The sequence below is a fragment of the Hesperophylax consimilis genome, chromosome 25 (genome assembly GCF_061612785.1).
Source record: "Hesperophylax consimilis isolate HC1 chromosome 25, BYU_Hcon_1.0, whole genome shotgun sequence".
NCBI classification, from domain to species: domain Eukaryota; kingdom Metazoa; phylum Arthropoda; class Insecta; order Trichoptera; family Limnephilidae; genus Hesperophylax; species Hesperophylax consimilis.
Genome location: NC_142860.1, coordinates 28,601,746 through 28,624,354, shown reverse-complemented (window position 1 = coordinate 28,624,354; position 22,609 = coordinate 28,601,746). Strand labels below are relative to the sequence as shown.

The window sequence follows — 22,609 nt, the reverse complement described above, 5'->3', positions numbered from 1 at the left end:
GTAATTTGCATGTCTCTTGACACCTTAAAGGTTTATGTTAAAGTTATCAAGAGACTAGTTTGTTTAGCTGCACTGTATCACGTGGCATGCATTGCAGATCGCGGAGCCGCACTTGGCAGTAGTTGTTGGGTACAAAAAACTTATAGCTTTCCAGGAGGTATGGACTTCGAATTGGCATGCATAGCAGATCGTGGTGCCGCTCCTGGTAGTAGTTGTTTGGTAAAAACAACTTATAGCTTTCCAGGAGGTATGGAGTATCTATCAAATTATGAATATTTCTATTTGGTTCAATTATAACTCGACACAAAGACAATTCAACATACCTTTACAAAGTGATAAATAATGTTAAAAAAAAACTAACATATAAACTTAATCTACGTAACTTATTTAACCAAGTTTTTGTTTCTTTATACCATATATCACTTTTTGAAGGTGAGAAAAAAAGTTTTCGTTCCAAACTATGTGGGCTACCTTCTTATTGCATTGTTTCAGCTTTTGTATTATACTATAAAATTGCATTGCCGATTACCGAGCACCATGTAAATATACAAGGAGTACAATTGGGGGGAACTACCTCCAAATCGGTCAGAGCTGAGCTACTCTCCCATCCGGGCCAACCCCCTCCCCCTGACGCGCTGGTCGTTCCGCTTACCACTTACCCCTACAACTTACCACTTGCCACTCATACCACTTACCACTTACCATCATCAACCAGCGGCAATCAGTCAGCCCTCAATTGCTCAGTGGTCATTGCCGTGATAACTTGTGTGTACCTTCGCACCACTCGTATTATAGAATATATTCAAATCAAGACAAATTATATGGACGATCAGTGGCGTAGCGTCATACTTTCGTCCTCCGGGCAATCGGCCCGGGCTGCCTACCTCGTAATAGTGATACCGTAATACGGGGCAACCTTTGTATCGGGGGGCGACTTAGATCATCACGAATATCTTAATAATTCGCTACCACTTTTTAATGATTTTTTTACGTGAATAAAATTGTAAAACGTGGGTCTCAGCGCAAGTAAGGCACCCAGTGAGGCCAACATTATCAAATAATGTTTTAAAATACGCTAAAAAGTTATTTTATTAAAAAATAACAATTCTAAAATATGTGTCAAATTAGCTTGTTTCTAGTTATTTTCAAACATATTGTCGGTTGAATTTATGAATCAATTTTTTTAAAGATATTTTCAGACAGAAAATGTAAAAATATATTTTTTAGTTATATTAGTACATCTGTAAGTATTTAGATATGTATGTATAACTAGATACTTACTTACTTGCAAAATCGTTATCACATTTTTTCATCTAGTATCTTAGTATCTTTTTTCATTTAGTAATCTTTTAGGATTGGCGTAAGGTTTTAAAAATGGTATGTTAAAGTCGTCCCACTCCGAAAGATGTCCTTGATCACCAACTTTAAAAAACAAAAAATATACTCCTCAAATACACATACACTTAAAAATATGTATTTCGATAGTTTAAACGTGTGCAATAAACATGACATAAAACTTCTGACAAAAATGCTAAAAAGTTGTTTAGTTGTAAATTGAACAAAGTCACCCCATTAAGAATCTTTACTGACCGAATCCAATAGGTTAATGGCATGTTATCCAATGTACTGGATACCAGAGTCAAATGTTAGAAAATACCGGTATAATCAAGCAAGGTCTCCACAGCGTGATCGACAAAGCATCTTCGAATAAGGGATTCCGACCTCAAAAAAAAGGTTATTATTATAAAAAAGTTTTGTGATGTTAGATATTTTAGTGACCAGATCTGAACAGCCAGACTCTTCAGACTCCCCCCCCCACTTCCTTCAGCATCACAACTTTCCGCGAACGGGTAATAATAATAATAATAATAATACTTGGATGACTTGTATAGCGCCGTTTTTGTGCAAAAACACCTCAAGAGCGCTGTACAAACTTATAATACATTTCTACAGTGATCTATGTTATTACTTAACTATTTATGGAGAAAATATACAGTACAATACTTACCTGGTAGGTCACTTGAGATTAACACTTAATTAACATTATCTAATTGTTTATTGGCGAAATTTAGATACAGGATTTAGGACGTAATTGAAAAATTGAATATAACTGGACTTTCTCTTAGGAATGGTATATTTAATCTAAGGGTACGACAGCTTAATGACGTAGTTCCACAGACTCTGGGAAGTTTAAACTATTGTAGGGTTATCATGTTTTAAAAAAATCATAAAAAATATTTTCATAACTTTTTGATTAAATCTTTAGTTCATACTTATTATTTCAATTTGGGAGTCGCGTTTTGGTACCGCCGCCCCGGGAACCATTTATTGGGTGTACAGGGGTGCCCGGGTTCATCGGGTAACGTGTGTTCAGCATGCGCCTGCCCGTCAGCTGTGTGGCATGCCAGATCGAGAGAGACTTGTTTGGGGAGACCTTTTTTGTTACTAAAAGGAGGTCTGGCGTTTAAAAAGTTTTAAGACCGCTGCTCTACAACGATTCGTCTATATCATAGTAACAGCCTATTAACTATGATAATGATTAATTATTTACTTCAATGTAGCCAGTACATGTTACATTTTTGGACAAATTCAATCTAATTGATTTTATGATAATTTTGCGAATTTCTTAGTACTTGAGTGGGAAGTTGTTTCTGGTTTCCAATTATAAACTAAATTGTGATACATACCCCGTGTAATTATCTGATCCTTATCATTACGTACGTCAATATCTTCAATCTTATGGTGCCGACAGACGTAGCTATAAAAGATCAAAAGATATTTGGCTTGGCGTATTTCGGCATATCGCTCGCCGTACATTTCCAATTGAAATGTATGGCGAGCGATATGCCGAAATACGCCAAGCCAAATAACTTTTGATCTTTTATAGCTACGTCTGTCGGCCCCCTTAATCTGATATCGTTATATGTATTGTGTGCTCGTATCCATTACAAGCGACTCAGTATTTGGTTCACTTGATCGTGTCATGTCTTCGTCCCCAATTTCTTTTACAAGAATGTTTCAATTCTGGATGGTGGTCTTACACCAGGGCGATACTGAGAGTATTTTCCTCTCTTTAACTTGCCACAAATATACTATTTATATACTTATTATTTTTAATGGGTAAATTACCCAACAACACAAATTAATCAAATAAAATTTAAACCGTTCGCCGTGATTTGGCTTGCTACTCGCCTTCTCTGCCATGTACACGTTTTTTTTTTATTTGGTACAATATTTTTTACATTTTAAGTTTTCCAGTAATGTTGGCCTCATTGGGTGGCTTGCCCGTGCTGAGGCCTTCATTTTATAATATGAAAATATAATCTACATAATACATTTAAAGAGAAAATAATACATTTAAAATTAATAATACATAATACATAATAATATATTTAAAATTAAAAAATAATACATTGAAAATAATCTTGTGTGTTTGTGAGTGATTGGTTTTGTGTGTTACGTGTAGGTTTTATTTTATGCTATGACATTTCGGTAATATTGACTTTTTTGTTCTTTAATCCATTTTGTAATTTTGTGTGTGAATTTATTTTTATTTTCCTCAATTTTAATTTCAAATTTTACACTGTTGAAAACTTTTATAGCATGGTATTGGTAGTGTCTTTGTCCAAAGCTTGAATTTAATGTCGGAGTTTTTATGTTTTCTTTGTACGCTAGTCTAACTGGTCTGTTATTGTTATTTTGTTTATGTTGAAATTTATTTTTTTGTCAAAAATGTAGTTTAGTAGTGTTTTAACGTTTTTTTTTTACCACACATACGTCTCAGAGATCTCATTTCTACAGCACTACACTCATCAGTCTACTTTCATCCTTCCTCTGCCAATTACACGCCTCTCTGCCATACATCAGGATAGGTATCAGCATTCCATTGGGGACTGCTAGATTCGCATCTTTGAATAATTTTTGAAACGAGTACTAATAACAGAAGAGAATGTATTAGTCAATGTATGAATATGATTGAGGCAAAGAGTGTGTGCCAAGACCGAGTTGTTTGACAGTCTGTTCTCACTGCCTACCGCTGCATAAACGTTACGGTTAGTTAGTTCAAAATCAATTCAGTTACAGGGTTTTCCAATAAGAGGTGTTATTTTGAATAGCCCGCTATTTCGGTGAATTTTACTTTTGAAGCTTTTTTTTGACATTTGACAAGTAGAAACTACGCCATTAATAAAAATGGAACGATACACGCTTCAACAACGCAATGAAATTATTAAAATTCACTTGAGTGAATCAAATGCAAATCATCTTGAGTGATGAGGCCCATTTCCACCTCGGTGGCTTCGTCAACAAGCAAAATTGTCGCATTTGAGGCTCAGAAAACCCAAGATTTATTGTTGAAAAGCCTCTCTTTCTTCAACGTGTGACTGTTTGGTGCGGTTTATGGTCCGGCGGAGTCATTTTTTTATTTTTTTTTATTTTTTTTTTTTTTATTTCTATACATACATTACAGTGTCTACCAAATATTTACATTTGTATATAATACATAAATTTAGAACTGTTGTTAATTTGGTGTTTTATGCTGGGTGTGAGGTAGGTTTGAGTAGGTGACACTGTGGTGGGTAATGTTATATGTTTCGTGAACACCTCACTAGGAGAACCTGTGCTGAGGTGTTTGCGTGGTTTTGATTTAATGGTACATGTATTTATGTGTATTGGTTAAATTTTCTTATATAAGTGTAAGTTGAGATTTTAAATTATTATTTTTTTTAAATGGTTATTGTACATTGTTATTTAAAGGAAAAAGGAAAAAAAAAATTTATACGCACATATATATATACACCCATGTATACATACATATATATATATGCATGCATACACACATACATATAGTAAACACATGCATACATAGATACATACACATTCATCAATGATTATGTTTGGTTTGGTGTTATAATGTTTTGTATAAAATGGATATCTTGTTTTTTGATCCAGGCTGTGATCAGTTTTTTGTGAATGTTTGTGTATGTATTTCCCATTAGTAGTAGTTTCAGAGTGGTGGGCATACAATTAAAAAGTTTTGTAGCGTAATACTGGAAGTGTCTTTGTCCGTGTGTGGTGTATGTTATCGGTATGTTCAGGGTATTGTTTGTTGTCGACCTTGTTTTTGTTGTTGTTTGAGGTGGCATTGGAATGTGTAGTTTCTGTTGGAGGAAATTTAGTAGTGCAGATTTGGCATAAAGTTGTCTTATTGACATGACGTCTAATGTTTTGAAAATTTCGCTTGAATTTGTGTAGAATGGTACTTGTAAGATGATTTTAATTATTGCCTTTTGAATTTTTTGTATTGGGTCGATTGCAGTGTTTGTAGCGCTTCCCCAAGCCAGTATGCCATATGTAACAATCGATTGACAGAGTGCGAAATATATAGATCTAAGTATTGAATGTGGGAAAATGTTTTTGATAGACTTTATTAGGTGCATGACTCTTTTTAGTTTATTAGTAATGAAAGTTATGTGGTCAGTCCAGCGTAAGTGTGAATCAATAATGACCCCTAGGTATTTTGTTTGGTTTACCCTTTCTATACGCTTGCACTGGCAATTGGGTGAAGTTAGTTCACAGTCATGTAGAAACAGGTCTATGTTAGGTGGAGGTTGACCTCTTTGTGTAATACTATGTGTGATGTATTTTGTTTTTATTGTATTAACGGTAAGAGTATTCAAGTTTAGCCATTTTTTGACAACTGATAGACTTTTTTCGGCAATTATAAATACATCTTTCCATTTGGCTGCTTGACAGAGAAGTACTGTGTCGTCAGCGAAGGTCACGATTTTACCTTCAATTTCTATGTCACATAGTTCGTTTATGTAGATGAGGAACAATAAAGGGCCGAGTACACTTCCTTGTGGGACTCCGTACGTGATCAAAAGTGGATGACTTGTCTTGCTGTCAATTTTTACTTGTTGCGTTCTGTCAGACATGAAGCTTTTAATTAGATCGAATTCTATTCCATTAATGCCCATGTTTTTTAGCTTTTTGAATAGTTTTTCGTGTGAAATTGTGTCGAAGGCTTTACAAAGATCTAAGTAAATAGATACAACTTTTTTCTTTATGTCTAGATTTTTTGTAATGAAGTCCGTTACAGTAGCTATTGCATGTTCTGTGCTCATGTTTTTCCTGAAACCATGTTGGTTGATCGAGAGTATGTGATTTGATTCTAGATAGTGTTGAAGCTGTATTTTAATAGTTTTTTCAAGAATTTTCGAAATGGTATTTAGTAGCGTTATGGGTCTGTAGTTGTTTACATTATTTTTTGGTCCTGATTTGTAAATTGGAATAATAAGACCTTTTTTTAGTAAGCTAGGGAAGATTCCTTCTTTTAGACTAAGATTAATTAGGTATGTGAGTGGTTTTAGTAGTTGTTGACTTAGTGTTATGATAGTTTTAGAGTCAACACCATCCGGTCCTGTAGTTGTGTTATTCTTTAATGATTGAATTATTTTATTAGTATCTTCTAGCGTAACGTTATGTAATTTGAAATGTCTGTTGTAATTATCATTACTGATGTTTGTTGTATTGTTTTGAGGTTCCTGGATATCTCTGAGAGGAAACGTAGTTTTTATATTTTCAGCTAGGCTAACACCAATATTAGTGTAGTGTTTGTTTATAAAATTGAGGATACGTGTAGAATTCTCGTGGAAGTGGAGTTCTTCATCATCAATTAGTAATTTTTTATGGTATCGTCTTTGTTATTCTGTGAATGCGTACTTTCCCTCAAAATTGACCATACGGTTTTAGGGTCATAATTAGCTGTTATCAGTTTGTTTCGGTAGTATAATTCTTTGGCTTTACGTATTGTAAGGGAACAAATATTTCTGTACCTTTTATAGAAGAAATAAAGTGAGGTATCATAAGGATTCAGTTTAACTTGTTTGTGTAGTTTGTCCCTTTTTTTAATGCTGTTTATGATGCTTTGAGTAATCCATTTTTTTAGTCTAACTTTGCGGTGTGGAATAGATGTGGATGTTTTTATGGTATTTTGTATAATGAGAGTTTGTAGATATGTTAAAAAATAATTCCAGGCTTCTTCTGTTGAGTTAAATTTTGTAAGATGTTCCCATGTCTGTTTTTCTAAACATTGTTTTAGGTTTTCGTAGTTAATTATTTTTTTTGCGGTGTTATTTTGAAAAGTTGATTTCATAGTTGGGGAAGTCAGGCCTATCATTGTTGTGTAGTGATCTGTGATTGTTGATTCGTATACTGCACTACTTATTGGTCTTTTTGATTTAACCATAATGTGGTCTATGCATGATTCTGAGTCTTTGGTTACCCTGGTAGGAGTATTAATGGTGCTTATAATGCCATGTTCCAGGAGCATCAGTTGGTATTCAATGTTTTGAGGGTGACCATTTGGAAGTATGTTTATGTTTAGATCACCAGCTATGATGATGTTTTTGAATGAAGTTAATTTTTTTAGGTGAGAATCCAGAGCCATTATAAATGGTGTAATATTGGGTATGGATGGTGATCTGTATAGGGCGAGGATACATGTATTACAGTCGGTGATTATTTGTAGACAGTTTGAATTTACTAAGTCAATTTCTGAAACAGAAGCGTTAATACTATCATTTATGTATACAACAATGCCATCATTTTGATTTTTATTATTTAATGTGTGAAATGAAGTATAATTATTTTTGTATTTTTTTGTAAAAGTTGTTGAAATCCAACATTGGACCTTACTTTTTCGAAAATGAGTCTGGAGCAACAGTTACGGTGAATAGATTGCGCTATCGAGAGATGATTAATGATTTTTTGTGGCCGGAATTGGATGATATTGATTTGGACAACGTTTACTTTCAACAAAACTGCGCTACGTGCCACACAAGCAACGAAACCATTGATCTTTTACGATTGAATATCAAAATAACACCTCTTATTGGAAAACCCTGTACCATTGCTAAGTTATTTGTTATTTTATAACCTTTTTAAAAATCGAAACTTTTTTCTAAGAGAGCACTGTACTCCAATTAATATTATTTGTTCATTGCAATAAAAAAGTACTTGATTGATTGGTATTTCGAGATAGTATCTTTAAAAAAAAGGAGGAATGATTATTTGGTTTTCGTCAAAATTTCGTAGTATTCAAGTCTAGCACGGACGTTAGATAAAGCCCTGTCAATACGATATTGACGAAATCTATCTTGTATGGGCAGTTAGCGATATTTGCGAGCCCTGGCAGAATACAGTTCCCACAGTCGGTAGACAAAAGCCGCCGTTTTTTAGGCCTTTAAGAAATCGGATAACCTATCGATATGCGCAACTTTTGAATAATGTCATTCGTTATTCAAAATAACTTGAATGGAGGTGAACTAATTAAGCTCTTAGATTTGAAAGATATCTTTTGCACGATCCGTAAACTTAATTAATTCATCTTCTTGATCGCTTTCAATTGATTCTTTTAGTGTCAAAAAGTACATGCGGACTCCCGATGTGTATTTAAGTTATTATTTCAATTGAACATTTTGAATTTATTGATATTTTTAACTTTTCCGAAACCGTCTGACGTTTGGGAATATCAATTTATATACCTACAGATGCATCCGTGTTGCCAGCGTATATCGATTTGCATTGTCAATATCAGTATGGCTATCTACAGCGCGACCGTGCTCGGGAAATCGGTCTAAAATCACAGGTAGTTTGTATGGTATTAATTCGTTTGATGACTTAGCAGGGGTGCCTGGGTTCATGGGGTGAGGTGTATCCCGGACTTTTGTCCGGGCGGATTTGTATGCCCACTAGCAGCTTGGCGGGCCGGATTAGAGAGTACACTCCGACCCTCAGATTCCTACCCACCCCTCCCAGTTCCTTCCCAGAACATCCTCTCATTCTTTATTTTAAAATCATCCCCGCACAGCATCCCCAAAGATGACACAAGGACAATTGTTTTCTTCAGGGCCTTATGTGTGGAGTCAAAGAAAAAAATATATAAGAATATCTTATTTTCCCCTACTTAAGGCACAGGTTCTCCTAGTGGCACATATTATGTAAGAATAAATACATTTAAAAAAATGAGTATAAATAAATAAGTTAACTCAAAAACGACGATTTTAAATTCCGTAATATCCATTAAACACTTCATTCTGCAAAAAGCTTATCCTGAGTGTATAATCTCATAGTCATGGTACAATCTAGGTCAGTGGTTCTCAAATGGGGATCGTGACAACAGGGTTCGCAAGTTGCATCAGATCCGAGTAAAAATAGTACAAGTAAAGTTTTTATGCGCTCAAATTACAAATTTCTTTTTGTTTTTAGTAATTATTGCTCTTTGATTATGTACCTGCAACTGAGGGTTTAGTTGTCACTTTTTAAAGAAAAATATATATTCCCGTGTGCGAATGACCTGACAATATTTGAACGCCTCCTACTACCAGTTGCATGTGTGATGATGGGTTAGGCCCTTCTTCCATAGGGATACGCAGGTATCCAATACTGATGTTGTGTATAGTTCACGTTGCAAACATGTCGCGTACGGTCCTTGCATGTAGCTACAGAAATTACGAGACTTGCGTCGCGTCGCAACCGTCTATAGAAACATACTTTAATGTTTTGTTCACAGCATTGGTTTGAAGCACGCAGATTATTACACAAAACGGTATCATTTTTGCTAGACCAAATTTTTTTTATAAACTGTTCCTCCATGTTTAAAGTCTTGGTAACGTGAGTGGTAATGTTTTCGCCTGGTTGGTCTCGGGATACTTGCATCACCGACGAGTTTACAAAATATTGGCGATGTGTGTCCGCACATTTTTTTTTATTAATTTTATTTTATTTATCAGGAATTATACAGGAATTCAAACGTACAAACTATTCAAGGTAATATTACATTTATAAGAATAATAATAACAGTAATATATTTTTTTAATTGTACAATAGAACAGTACTAAATAGACAATAATAGTAGGTATATTTATGTTGGACATACCTAACCCGAATTGAGGCAGAAATTGCAGCAAAATGAATGACTGTCCATGGTTTACCAACACTAAATAGACAATAATAGTAGGTATATTTATGTTGGACATACCAAACCCGAATTGAGGCAGAAATTGGAGCAAAATGAATGACTGTCCATGGTTTACCAACACTCATCGTCATACAAGAATTTTATACGAAATTTGCTAGAATTGATGGAGAGTTCAATGGTTATTGCATGACCTGAATATCCATTGTTTAGTGGCGATTTTAAATTGATTTAAACCTTTAATTTAACTCGTTTTGTCAGCGAGTACTATACAATAATTTATGCGTAAAATGTTTGAAGTTTCTTTGTTCAAATGTAGTTATTTTTTTTGGCTTTAGTAGGTATTCTTTTAAGGTCGCGTGTTTCGTATGGTTTGTGTAGTTTGTTAAGTATATTTCTAGTGACTTATTAATGGATTGAAGGATAACTTTTATTATTTATTTTTACGCCTTATATATATGGCGGTAGTCGCCAAGATACTTGAGTCGTCGAGTATCGAAAAATCGAAGAAGTATCTTAAACTGATTTGTTTCTTTTATATGCGTCATTTTTGAGAAAAAATAATGTTCTGTAGAATAGTGTAGGGAATATTGGAATAATCACCAGAGTTTTATTCGGTTTTTGATAAATATTTCATCGGTATAGCTGTGCTTAAATGTTTAAGAACCACCAGTCTAGGCTTTTGAGGACGTCGTGGAATTTAATATGAAGTTTTAGCAGCTTATACAGATCACGCGCAAACGTGGAAGTATTTATATGGAGGAGACAAGCGCCCAGAGCTTGGCGCTTGGCGCTTAGCTTATCGACATGTCAAATGTCATGGTCAAATGGAGGGACAAGATTGTCAGTTCACTCATTTACCCCCATTATCAAGTACGCACGATGCAGAAGTAAAATAAAAGGATGCTTTATGACTTTAACCAGCGATTCTTGAGCATATTTGGAGTAAAAATCTAGAGGTAATTTTGCTGTCCGACAAATATTTTTTTCAACTAAAACAACAAACAAAATATATTTTCCATCACATTTTGCCACTGGGTACAACCTAACGCATCACGTGATACGCTATCCATCTCGTTCCAGCTGCACCGTACGAACGAGACAAGCTTAGCGACTTATGGCGGTGTTATCAGTAGCGTCGTTAGATACAAAAATATATATTGTTTATTGAAAAAAAAATATCATCGGCCACAAAATGAAATCTATATTTTTTAACTGTAAGTATGCCAAGGGATGGCTGGCAGGTTCGTGCTGATACCCTGTACAAATACTTGTTTCTTTTTTCAATGCAAAATAATATAATTTTATCAATATTTTACTTTGTCAAATTCTTAGAGTTTTTTTTAAATTAAATGAAGACAGTAATTTTCATCTTATTTTGAACGTGCAAAATTTCATCAAGAATTATCAAAAATCTGCTTAAAAGCAGGGGTGGGGAAAGGGGATGGGGTGATTTTCAAAATCTTATGTGGACAGTGACCTTTCTCGTGTTTTGAAAGTCGAGTGTGCAAAATTACACCAATCTCTGAATAAAACTGTAGATTTTTATACACTTCATATGCACGCCGCCCGCCTGCCACAGGCATTCTTCTCTAAATAGTGTAAAACAAAGTCACTATCAGCCTATGTCCGTTTGTGCGCTTAGTTCTTCTAAACTTTGCAACGGATTGTTTGATATGGTTTTCACTATCATTTAGAGAATTTGATAGAAGATAGATATTACCTAAATTTTGTTAACTATTAATTTTTGTTGTAATTTTTCAAAATAAAATTTGCTCCATCGGATGTAAATGCCCTATGGGCGTTTAAATAATCTTTGATAAATAAAATTAAAAATAATGTGAGAGTAATAAAACTGGATTAAAAGTATTTTATTCGCTCTGAAATTAGATTTAGTTTAACAACTTACACAATACTTCTTTATGAACTTTTCTTGAACTTTGCACGAACATTATTTTATTACCAACTAGCTGACAGGTACCCGGCGATGCTCAGGGACTTCTATAGAGTTTGGGGTAAAGTTTTGAGTTAGTAAGGCTTTTTTGAGATATACAATTCCGTAATACATTATTTTGATGTATCTTGTAACGTTTAGCCAACGTTAGCAATGTAAGTGCCCGAAAATATTGATTACAAAACATCGACTTTTCTCTACTTTCTATAAATATATTATGCATGTACCCTATCTAAATCCGTTGTGTAGTCTAGAAGAACTAAGCCCACAAACAGACAGACGCGGATAGCGAGTTTGTTTTATACTATTTAGAGATTCTGATCACCGTGAAAGCTTTGCGTTTGGCTGTACTGTAGAATGGGTGGAGATTAGTCTTATTACATCAATGGTGGGGAGGATGGACAAGCAATTTCCGGAGAAGCTTTTCCCACCAAACTTCCTCCATATGGTGTTCCGTCCTGAACTATCAACGTTGTTACATATAACATTGATTGATTGATACAAGATTCACGGTACCTAACCTACAATACTATTGTATTACATAACATATTATAATGTATTACATATAACCTAACCTATAATATTGTTGTATTACACAGAGTCTTTATTACAAACTAATTGACTAGTCGCCACTATTAAATTACATGTACCGACTACGTGCACAAGTCAAAATGTAACATTCTTCTGCAATACATACACAACCAACTATCAGACACACTCACTAACCAATAATGATCTGGGTAACAAGTTTGGGGGCACAATTGATATATTTACTGACTCCATTTATAGAATTAAGCGTAATCTATACCAGCACTTTGTTGAATCCTACAAATTATAGCAGCGTTGGTAATGTACTTTTAGTGATTTGTCTTACATATACTATTGTTCTTGTTTATATTTTATTTTATGTCACTGTTACAAATGTTGTTTATATTCAGTTTAACCTTATTTCATGCTTTAAAAACTTTGTGTATCATTTTCGACAGCTCACTAAGTATATCCTGTTCTAATCCTATCCTACTAATCCATGTAAGAGACCAGCTGGGCGTAATACCAAATAATATAAAAAATATTCAGTTCAAAATTTTAAATCATAATAGAGATAGTTCGCGCTACACGTCATAGATGGTTTTAGTGTAGATAGATCATAGAAGTTATAGATTTATCCGATAGATGTCGGTAGTATATGGGGCCGCCCCTCCAATGGGTACCAATAGGCGAACCGTGAGATTTAGAGAATCAGAAATTTTGTTCGGAGCGTAATAGAGAGGAGATTTGCCTCCAAGCCGTCCTGCACAAACGTTCGTGATTATATTATAAGAGTGTTTAGTCTCAATAAAGATACCGCTTACTACGCGTTGTTGTGGCCCAGTTTGTCCGTGCAGATAGAGAAACAATAGCACGTTTTCCTTTTACGTCCTACAGATGGCACTGTTTTAAAAAAGCATGATTTAACCTGCCACAGGGGACATTTATATAATATAGGTATATAAAAACACACGCGTATTCGAATTGTGTCAGAATTTCAAAGCAATCGGTGAAGAACTTTATGAGATTTGAGATTTTGAACAAACGAACCCTTACATTTTTATTTATGGATTTATTTTATACACCCAGTAATCGTGAAGTCAAATATGTATTTAAAATTATGTAGAACTAATGCCGAAGAATAGTATTAATGAGGTGTGTTATTATAGCCTTCTTGTATATTCCGTGCAATTGAACACATCTACAATTTCTGCGAAAGTATTGCCAATAGCATACAATATAGGTATATACTAGTATCTAAATGACGGTATTTTGTAAGTGATTAGGCTCAGTAAATCAGGTCTGTCTATAATTCCATTAATAATTTATATTTAATAATCAAGTCGAAAAGTCTTCCATGTGAGACAACAAGAACCTATCGCTCCGAGGTTCCTCCAGGCTTTCCTGTCTTGTGCTAGGTTGGTGGTCTCCGTCCATTACACGGCCCTCTCCATCTTTCCTGTCTTGTGCTAGGTTGGTGGTCTCCGTCCATTACACGGCCCTCTCCATCTTTCCTGTCTTGTGCTAGGTTGGTGGTCTCCGTAAATTACACGACCCTCTCCATCTTCCCTGTCTTGTGCTAGGTTGGTGGTCTCCGTCCATTACACGGCCCTCTCCATCTTCCCTGTCTTGTGCTAGGTTGGTGGTCTCCGTCCATTACACGACCCTCTCCATCTTCCCTGTCTTGTGCTAGGTTGGTGGTCTCCGTCCATTACACGGCCCTCTCCATCTTCCCTGTCTTGTGCTAGGTTGGTGGTCTCCGTAAATTACACGACCCTCTCCATCTTCCCTGTCTTGTGCTAGGTTGGTGGTCTCCGTCCATTACACGGCCCTCTCCATCTTCCCTGTCTTGTGCTAGGTTGGTGGTCTCCGTAAATTACACGACCCTCTCCATCTTCCCTGTCTTGTGCTAGGTTGGTGGTCTCCGTCCATTACACGGCCCTCTCCATCTTCCCTGTCTTGCGCTAGGTTGGTGGTCTCCGTCCATAACACGACCCTCTCCATCTTCCCTGTCTTGTGCTAGGTTGGTGGTCTCCGTCCATTACACGGCCCTCTCCATCTTCCCTGTCTTGTGCTAGGTTGGTGGTCTCCGTCCATTACACGACCCTCTCCATCTTCCCTGTCTTGTGCTAGGTTGGTGGTCTCCGTCCATTACACGGCCCTCTCCATCTTCCCTGTCTTGTGCTAGGTTGGTGGTCTCCATCCATTACACGGCCCTCTCCATCTTTCCTGTCTTGTGCTAGGTCGGTGATCTCCGTCCATTACACGGCCCTCTCCATCTTTCCTGTCTTGTGCTAGGTTGGTGGTCTCCGTCCATTACACGACCCTCTCCATCTTTCCTGTCTTGTGCTAGGTTGGTGGTCTCCGTAAATTACACGACCCTCTCCATCTTCCCTGTCTTGTGCTAGGTTGGTGGTCTCCGTCCATTACACGGCCCTCTCCATCTTCCCTGTCTTGTGCTAGGTTGGTGGTCTCCGTAAATTACACGACCCTCTCCATCTTCCCTGTCTTGTGCTAGGTTGGTGGTCTCCGTAAATTACACGACCCTCTCCATCTTCCCTGTCTTGTGCTAGGTTGGTGGTCTCCGTCCATTACACGGCCCTCTCCATCTTCCCTGTCTTGTGCTAGGTTGGTGGTCTCCGTAAATTACACGACCCTCTCCATCTTCCCTGTCTTGTGCTAGGTTGGTGGTCTCCGTCCATTACACGGCCCTCTCCATCTTCCCTGTCTTGTGCTAGGTTGGTGGTCTCCGTAAATTACACGACCCTCTCCATCTTCCCTGTCTTGTGCTAGGTTGGTGGTCTCCGTCCATTACACGGCCCTCTCCATCTTCCCTGTCTTGTGCTAGGTTGGTGGTCTCCGTAAATTACACGACCCTCTCCATCTTCCCTGTCTTGTGCTAGGTTGGTGGTCTCCGTAAATTACACGACCCTCTCCATCTTCCCTGTCTTGTGCTAGGTTGGTGGTCTCCGTCCATTACACGGCCCTCTCCATCTTCCCTGTCTTGTGCTAGGTTGGTGGTCTCCGTAAATTACACGACCCTCTCCATCTTCCCTGTCTTGTGCTAGGTTGGTGGTCTCCGTCCATTACACGGCCCTCTCCATCTTCCCTGTCTTGTGCTAGGTTGGTGGTCTCCGTAAATTACACGACCCTCTCCATCTTCCCTGTCTTGTGCTAGGTTGGTGGTCTCCGTCCATTACACGGCCCTCTCCATCTTCCCTGTCTTGTGCTAGGTTGGTGGTCTCCGTAAATTACACGACCCTCTCCATCTTCCCTGTCTTGTGCTAGGTTGGTGGTCTCCGTCCATTACACGGCCCTCTCCATCTTCCCTGTCTTGCGCTAGGTTGGTGGTCTCCGTCCATTACACGACCCTCTCCATCTTCCCTGTCTTGTGCTAGGTTGGTGGTCTCCGTCCATTACACGGCCCTCTCCATCTTCCCTGTCTTGTGCTAGGTTGGTGGTCTCCGTCCATTACACGACCCTCTCCATCTTCCCTGTCTTGTGCTAGGTTGGTGGTCTCCGTCCATTACACGGCCCTCTCCATCTTCCCTGTCTTGTGCTAGGTTGGTGGTCTCCATCCATTACACGGCCCTCTCCATCTTTCCTGTCTTGTGCTAGGTTGGTGATCTCCGTCCATTACACGGCCCTCTCCATCTTTCCTGTCTTGTGCTAGGTTGGTGGTCTCCGTCCATTACACGACCCTCTCCATCTTTCCTGTCTTGTGCTAGGTCGGTGGTCTCCGTCCATTACACGGCCCTCTCCATCTTTCCTGTCTTGTGCTAAGTTGGTGGTCTCCGTCCATTACACGACCCTCTCCATCTTTCCTGTCTTGTGCTAAGTTGGTGGTCTCCGTCCATTACACGACCCTCTCCATCTTTCCTGTCTTGTGCTAGGTTGGTGGTCTCCGTCCATTACACGGCCCTCTCCATCTTTCCTGTCTTGTGCTAAGTTGGTGGTCTCCGTCCATTACACTCTCCATCTTCCCTCTGAAATCGCCGCCAGTATTTTTGATTATGATATTAATTTTTTTTATTTTTCTTCCAGATAATACTTAAAGTATAGGCATCATGACGAAAGACAAGGTGTCGCTGGGGAGCAAGGAGAAGATAGAATTGGACACGGACAAGAAGAATGGCGACGCCAAAGGTCAGTAACTTTTTTTTAAAAAAAATTTTTATAATGAATACCTCACAAGAGTCCCAACTGCTTCCGTCTGGAGCCAGTGAGACTATGGCATCCCCAATTGGGGGATGTTGTGAGGCTGAAGGTAAGTGGGGAAGGGAAAGAGGAAGGTGGGGAAGTACCTGGCTATTCAGATCTAGTCACTAAACACGGCTAAAGCCATTTAGAGCAACGTTTCAATTCTGAATGGTGGTCTTACACCAGGGCGATACTGGTAGTATCTTCCACTCTGGAACGTGCCGCAAATATACTATATATTATTTTAATTAATTAATTGTGAAATAACACAAATTAATCAAATAAAATTTATTTGCGCACGCCGGGTTCGAACCCGCGACCTTCGGAATGGCAGTCCAATGCGTTACCACTGGACTATGCCGGCCGTCAATTCAAAAATTCAAAAATTCCATCAAAAATTTTGATAATGGCTTGGACTGCCGAAACAGCTGTCACAAAAATAAAAACTAACATAACATCTTGTCGAAATGCTCCGGGCAGTTCTGCAACGAAAAGATTTCAATGATTTTACATTTTTGTGTGAGTACCGCACTAGAGTCCCAACTGCTCCCAACCGTTTGGAGCCAGTGAGACTATGGCATCCCCAACTAGGATATTTAATGAAGCTGAAGGTAGGGTAAAGGAAAGAAGATGGGAAGAGGATGTTCAAATCTTGTCACCAAACACCGCTAAAGCCATTTCAAGTAACGTTTCGATTTAAACGGTGGTCTTTCACCAGGGAGATACTGAAAGTATCAACCGCTGTGGAAAAAACGTAAATATACTATACTAACGCAAATCCGTGAAAAATCACGGGTTATTATAATTTCAGGAATTGTTGACCTGAAAGTGTTTATTAAAAAATATTAGCCTCAGGATCATTGTCTTTTAAAAGACGATTTACATTTCGAGTGCACCTGGTTAATAAACTTAAAAATTATAACATCTGACTAAAATCTAAACAAAAGAAATACTCATTTCAAATATATATATATATATATATATATATATGGGAATTGGACCCGCGACCTCCGGATTGGTAGCCGGTCATCTAATCCTAACATTCGGTAAACTGTTAAGTTATTTTGATTAATTTAACAAATTCCTTGTATCCTCTGACCAGTTGTTCTATTTAATAGTATCTACTTCATAAAATTTCACCGTTTCTCTCTGGTTTTCCTCCTAAATTGTGTTTTCCAGTATTAATACACACATCAAAACCAACTTCCCGATGTCAAACACATCAAAATATTCTGGGAAAATTATGGGTTCTTGGACTTCATTTACATACCGAGTTCCGAAACTGTTGAAACCTTATTCTAACATTGAGAAAGGATTAATTTATCTGCTGATATTTTACTTTAGTGGCTTCTAAAGTTTGGGTTTGAAATTGTAAACTTTATTAACCGTGTTACAGAATTGCTGCTTGTCATAAAATTTCACCTTACGGAAGACAATTTTTGGTATGTAGCAAGAGTGTATACGGAGGGGATTCATACAACGGTATACGCCGAAAGAGAGTTAGAGACAATTGATTACATTTATCGAAGAAATATGTGTGTCTTTGTTTAGGGTTGACTACTAGCCCTGATTCACGTTGACGCTTTCAAAATAACAGGAAATCATTAAAGGTAATCAAAATGATTGTCATGAATTCGTGAAGGAACCCTTCACCTCGTTATATATGATTTAAGATTTTCACGGCCAAAAGTATTTTTGTTATTTGTTTTTGGGGTATTATGCCGTGTTGCGCTAACTCCTTCTTTAGCCAACGTTTCGGACAGCATTGCAGTGTCCATCATCAGGGCAGATGTCTTATTTGAATTTTAAATAAGACATCTGCCCTGATGATGGACACTGCAATGCTGTCTGAAACGTTGGCTAAAGAAGGAGTTAGCGCAACACGGCATAATACCCCAAAAACAAATAACAAAAAAAACTTCACCTCGTTATTTCTGCCAGAAAAAATTAGATTGGATAATTTTGAACAGACTTCATACGCAACCTATTCGCTTAATACGCTGTTCGGAAAGCAATCTTTGTTTGGCTATGAATAAAAAAAAACCGCTTAGACACAAATATTGTATTACGTGCTTCTTAAAACTACAACTTTCCACTATTTTTCAACATAGTCGCTGTTTAAATTCAAACTCATTTCGTAGCGTTTCATCGATTTGCAAAATCCTTCTGCATGAAACTTTGCCGCCCGGGAACGTAGCCAACCTGTCACAGCGTTTTGTAGATCTTCATCCTCATCGAACTGCTGGACTCCAAGCTACTTATTCATGTGAGTGAGCACATGGAAATCATCTGCGGTTCCCCTTATAGTCTTGACTTGGTTCCATCTCTTCACTCATGAAAAAGTGGCTTGGGACCCAAATTTCGATGACCATGAAGATCTTCAATAAGCTTGGAAGGTTGGGGTGACAGGTTGGCTCATTCCTCGGTGGCAGAGATTTGTGCAGAAGGAATTTACAAATCATTGCAACGCTATGACAGGTGCTTGATTTAAATGACGACCATGTTGAAATATATCAGGGGTAATGAGGGGTGCAGTGTTAATGGGCCCGTAATAAATTATTTGTATCTATGCGGGTTTTTTTATTTAAAGTCAAACGACGGTTACTTTCGGAAAAGCCCTTGTATTTAGTTACTCTGGCTGTGAGATTCTGGCGTTCAATTTCACGTGAGAAGTTTGCCTCACAAGCACAAAGAAGTGTAACAATATTCCACATTACTACAGTAACTAATCTCTTCCAGACCCACCAGCGGAGACGGGGGAGATTACCCTTAAGGCCAAGATGAGCCTGCTGAACGGGGTGACGGTCATCGTGGGCAGCATCATCGGGAGCGGCATCTTCGTGTCCCCCACCGGGGTTTTGCTTCACACTGGCAGCGTCAACGCCTCCTTACTGGTCTGGACTATCTCCGGCGTCTTTTCCATGGTAAGACATATCTTCAATCATATCTGCATTAGGTGGGAAATTCTATTTTTCTCCCGTTACCCGTAAGTTGGCTTGTTCCCCTCGCCCTTTTGGGCAGGTCTATATTTTCTTATGTCTATGGAAACTAAAGACTCTTACAACGATTTCATGCTCGATTCGATCCTATCATGGTTCATTCCAATTCTGTGTGATCCGTTTTCTAGCGTAGATTCGAATATTTTTCAAGTACATAAATATTTTGCTTTTAGTATCTGATCTAATATCGTTCCTTCTGACCTCATCATTCAGTTATGAATAACGTGTAAAGAATTGTAAAGCTGCTTTCAGAACCTGAAAATGAATGCTTGAATCTCGAGATATGCCTACATTTTTTCTTAAAGGAGGCTCAACCATGTAGAAAAATAAAGGGTTTATTATTAAATGTGTAAATAAAAATGCACGTTTATGCTAAATTAATAAGATGGCTCATTCACACTCACGAATCTGGAAAATAATTGTACCCTTCTGTAATCTTTGTCACGAGCAGCAGTCTCAAGTGATGCCTGTATTTCTCGATCAGTTTGATAATAGCATCTGCATTGAATAAAAATGGCAGTTATTTGTATCCACTAATTAAGAGGTACTGAATCTAATGCTTAGGTTTTACAAAGGATATCGGCCATTCTTCTGCATACGTTACTATTAATAATAGGTTCTAGACATGGAATCAAAAATGATCTAGAGTAGAATAGCAATAATTATTATCCTCAAGATTCTACTATCAACAACTACCCTAGATCGCAGAAAGGGATGTCAGGTATTTCTCTCAAATAATTACTAATCTAGAATCTAGAAAAGAATTACAGTGCATAAATTATTGCTAATCTCGAGATTTACTATTTCTTTTACAAGAGTTATCTATTCTGAGATCTATAGAAGTATGCTTGATATTTTTTGTCTTGAAACAAGAGAAGAACGTCATTTTTCTTCTCCAGGTGTTAATAATTTCGATATCTAGAGAAGAAATGCCAGATATTTTTGACCAGCAGTTATTAATTTCCAATGAAGAGAAGAATGTCAGTTTTTCTTCTCCACGTGTTAATAAATCGCGGATCTAGAGTAGATTTGCCAGATATTTTTGTCCAGCAATTACTATCTGCAATCTAAAGAAAAATGGTTCTTCTATTTTCTAGTGGATACTAATCTTGAATCTAGAGAAGTTTCAGTTTCCAACAACAAATAATATTATATTAATAATATGTCTACTTTAAGAAAATTTTATAAGTCAGTTTAGTACGACATAACTTAATTTGCGCTTTTCAATCCAATTATTTTACTAAGGGCCGGTATATAAGTTGCTCTTTATGCTCGCTAAGTACGTGAATCCTTGCTAAAATTTGCTAACCTCAAATGAGTAGTGCCAGTGACTCTTCTGTAAAATTTTACGTAATAAAACATTTTAAAAATTAATTGCGTACTTTCTTCTCGCCACAATGTACGTAAATTAATTATTTTGGAGGTATGGTGAGGAATATGATATTAATTGATAAACGATGATATTCTATCTAAAACATAGGCTTAGTAATAATTTAGTACAAGAGAAATTTTAAAAGTTCCTATGAATAATGACTCCAGCAAAAAATATAGTATTTACGATAAGGTTCCACGCATATAAAACTGGGTTGATTGTAGGGACTTTATCAAAAATCAACTCGTAAATGAAATCCGCGTACAAATAAACAGCTGTCATTTCAGTTATTTGTTTTTGGGGTGTTATGCCGTGTTGCGCTAACTCCTTCTTTAGCCAACGTTTCGGACAGCATTGCAGTGTCCATCATCAGGGCAGATGTGTTATTTGAGGTTGTGGTGAAATGTGAGCCTATGTATGAGGTTGTGATACCGTGTTGCCAGCTCCAGAATTGCCAGGCTATTGAGAAAGGAAAGTATCAAGACTGTCTTCGGAACAACAACAAAGATACAGGACTTACTGAGGTCTGCAAAGACTAAGCTTCCTCTGGAAACAGATGGAGTGTATAAACTCAGCTGTTCCGGATGTGACAAGGTTTATGTAGGCCAGACAGAGCGGACTAAGCTCACATTTCACCACAACCTCAACCTGAAAATCTTAAATCATAGCTGTCGTTTCATGTCAATACCAAAAAAGAGTTCCAACTGCTCCCAACCGTCTGGAGCCAATGAAACTATGGCATACCCAATTGGAGAGGAAGAAGGTAGTGGGGATGTGAAGGAAATGGGGAAGAAGTAGGTGGGGGAGTATCTGGCTTTTCAGATATAGTCACCAAACGCTAAAGCCATTTCACGCAAAATTTTAATTCTGAAATGGTGGTCTTACACCAGTGCGATACTGAGAGTATCTTCCACTCTTGAACGTGCCGCAAGTATTCTATATTTAATTTTTAATTAATAAATTTTGAAATAAAACAAATTCACCAATTAAAATTTACTTGCGCACGCCGGGCTTGAACACGCGACCTTCTAATTTCTAGTCGAGAGCCTTACCCCTCGACCATGGAGGCCATCGTTGACATTTCGAAACATGGTGATGACAGTTTGGTTTTGCCAAGAAACATAGACAAAACGCGTAATATTGGTGATATCTATCTTTAGGACCTGTATATGGATTATGTGCTAAGCTCGTCATAACAACCAAGCGAGGATAAAGAGCAACTAATATACCGACCCTAAATCCTCATTTCCACGTACTTGCTTGATAATAAAATACAAATTTAATAGGAACATAAAATCTTATGACCGGTTTGAAATTTTCACGTCCAATTTAACACCTCGCAAGAAGCAGATTTTCCCTCGGGTTATACGACCAAGGAACCCGTGCCAGGCTATCGGTCTATTGTTTATAATAATAATACGCCTCATTTAAAAGCCGTTGACATTTAATTTTATAGTGCCTGAATTCGACAACCATAATAAAAATATATTTGCAATCTGCTGTGTACGAGTAAACATTTTCGCTAAATGTTTTTTTACGCGTTTACAAATGTAAATTCTAAATATAATACTAAACAA

At 37.4% G+C, this 22,609-nt stretch overlaps 1 protein-coding gene across 2 annotated transcripts in view; it reads left to right on the top strand.

Annotated features, from left to right (window-relative positions):
- LOC149411772 (Y+L amino acid transporter 2) overlaps nucleotides 1–22,609 on the top strand; it is a 141,688-nt gene that overhangs the window by 33,071 nt on the left and 86,008 nt on the right. For both annotated transcript variants that reach the window (XM_089646870.1, XM_089646871.1), the window contains exons 2-3: nucleotides 16,506–16,607; nucleotides 19,401–19,585. In XM_089646870.1, the coding sequence (XP_089502996.1) occupies nucleotides 16,529–16,607; nucleotides 19,401–19,585 (264 nt within the window). In that variant the 5' untranslated portion in view covers nucleotides 16,506–16,528. The remainder of the gene's footprint in view (nucleotides 1–16,505; nucleotides 16,608–19,400; nucleotides 19,586–22,609) is intronic.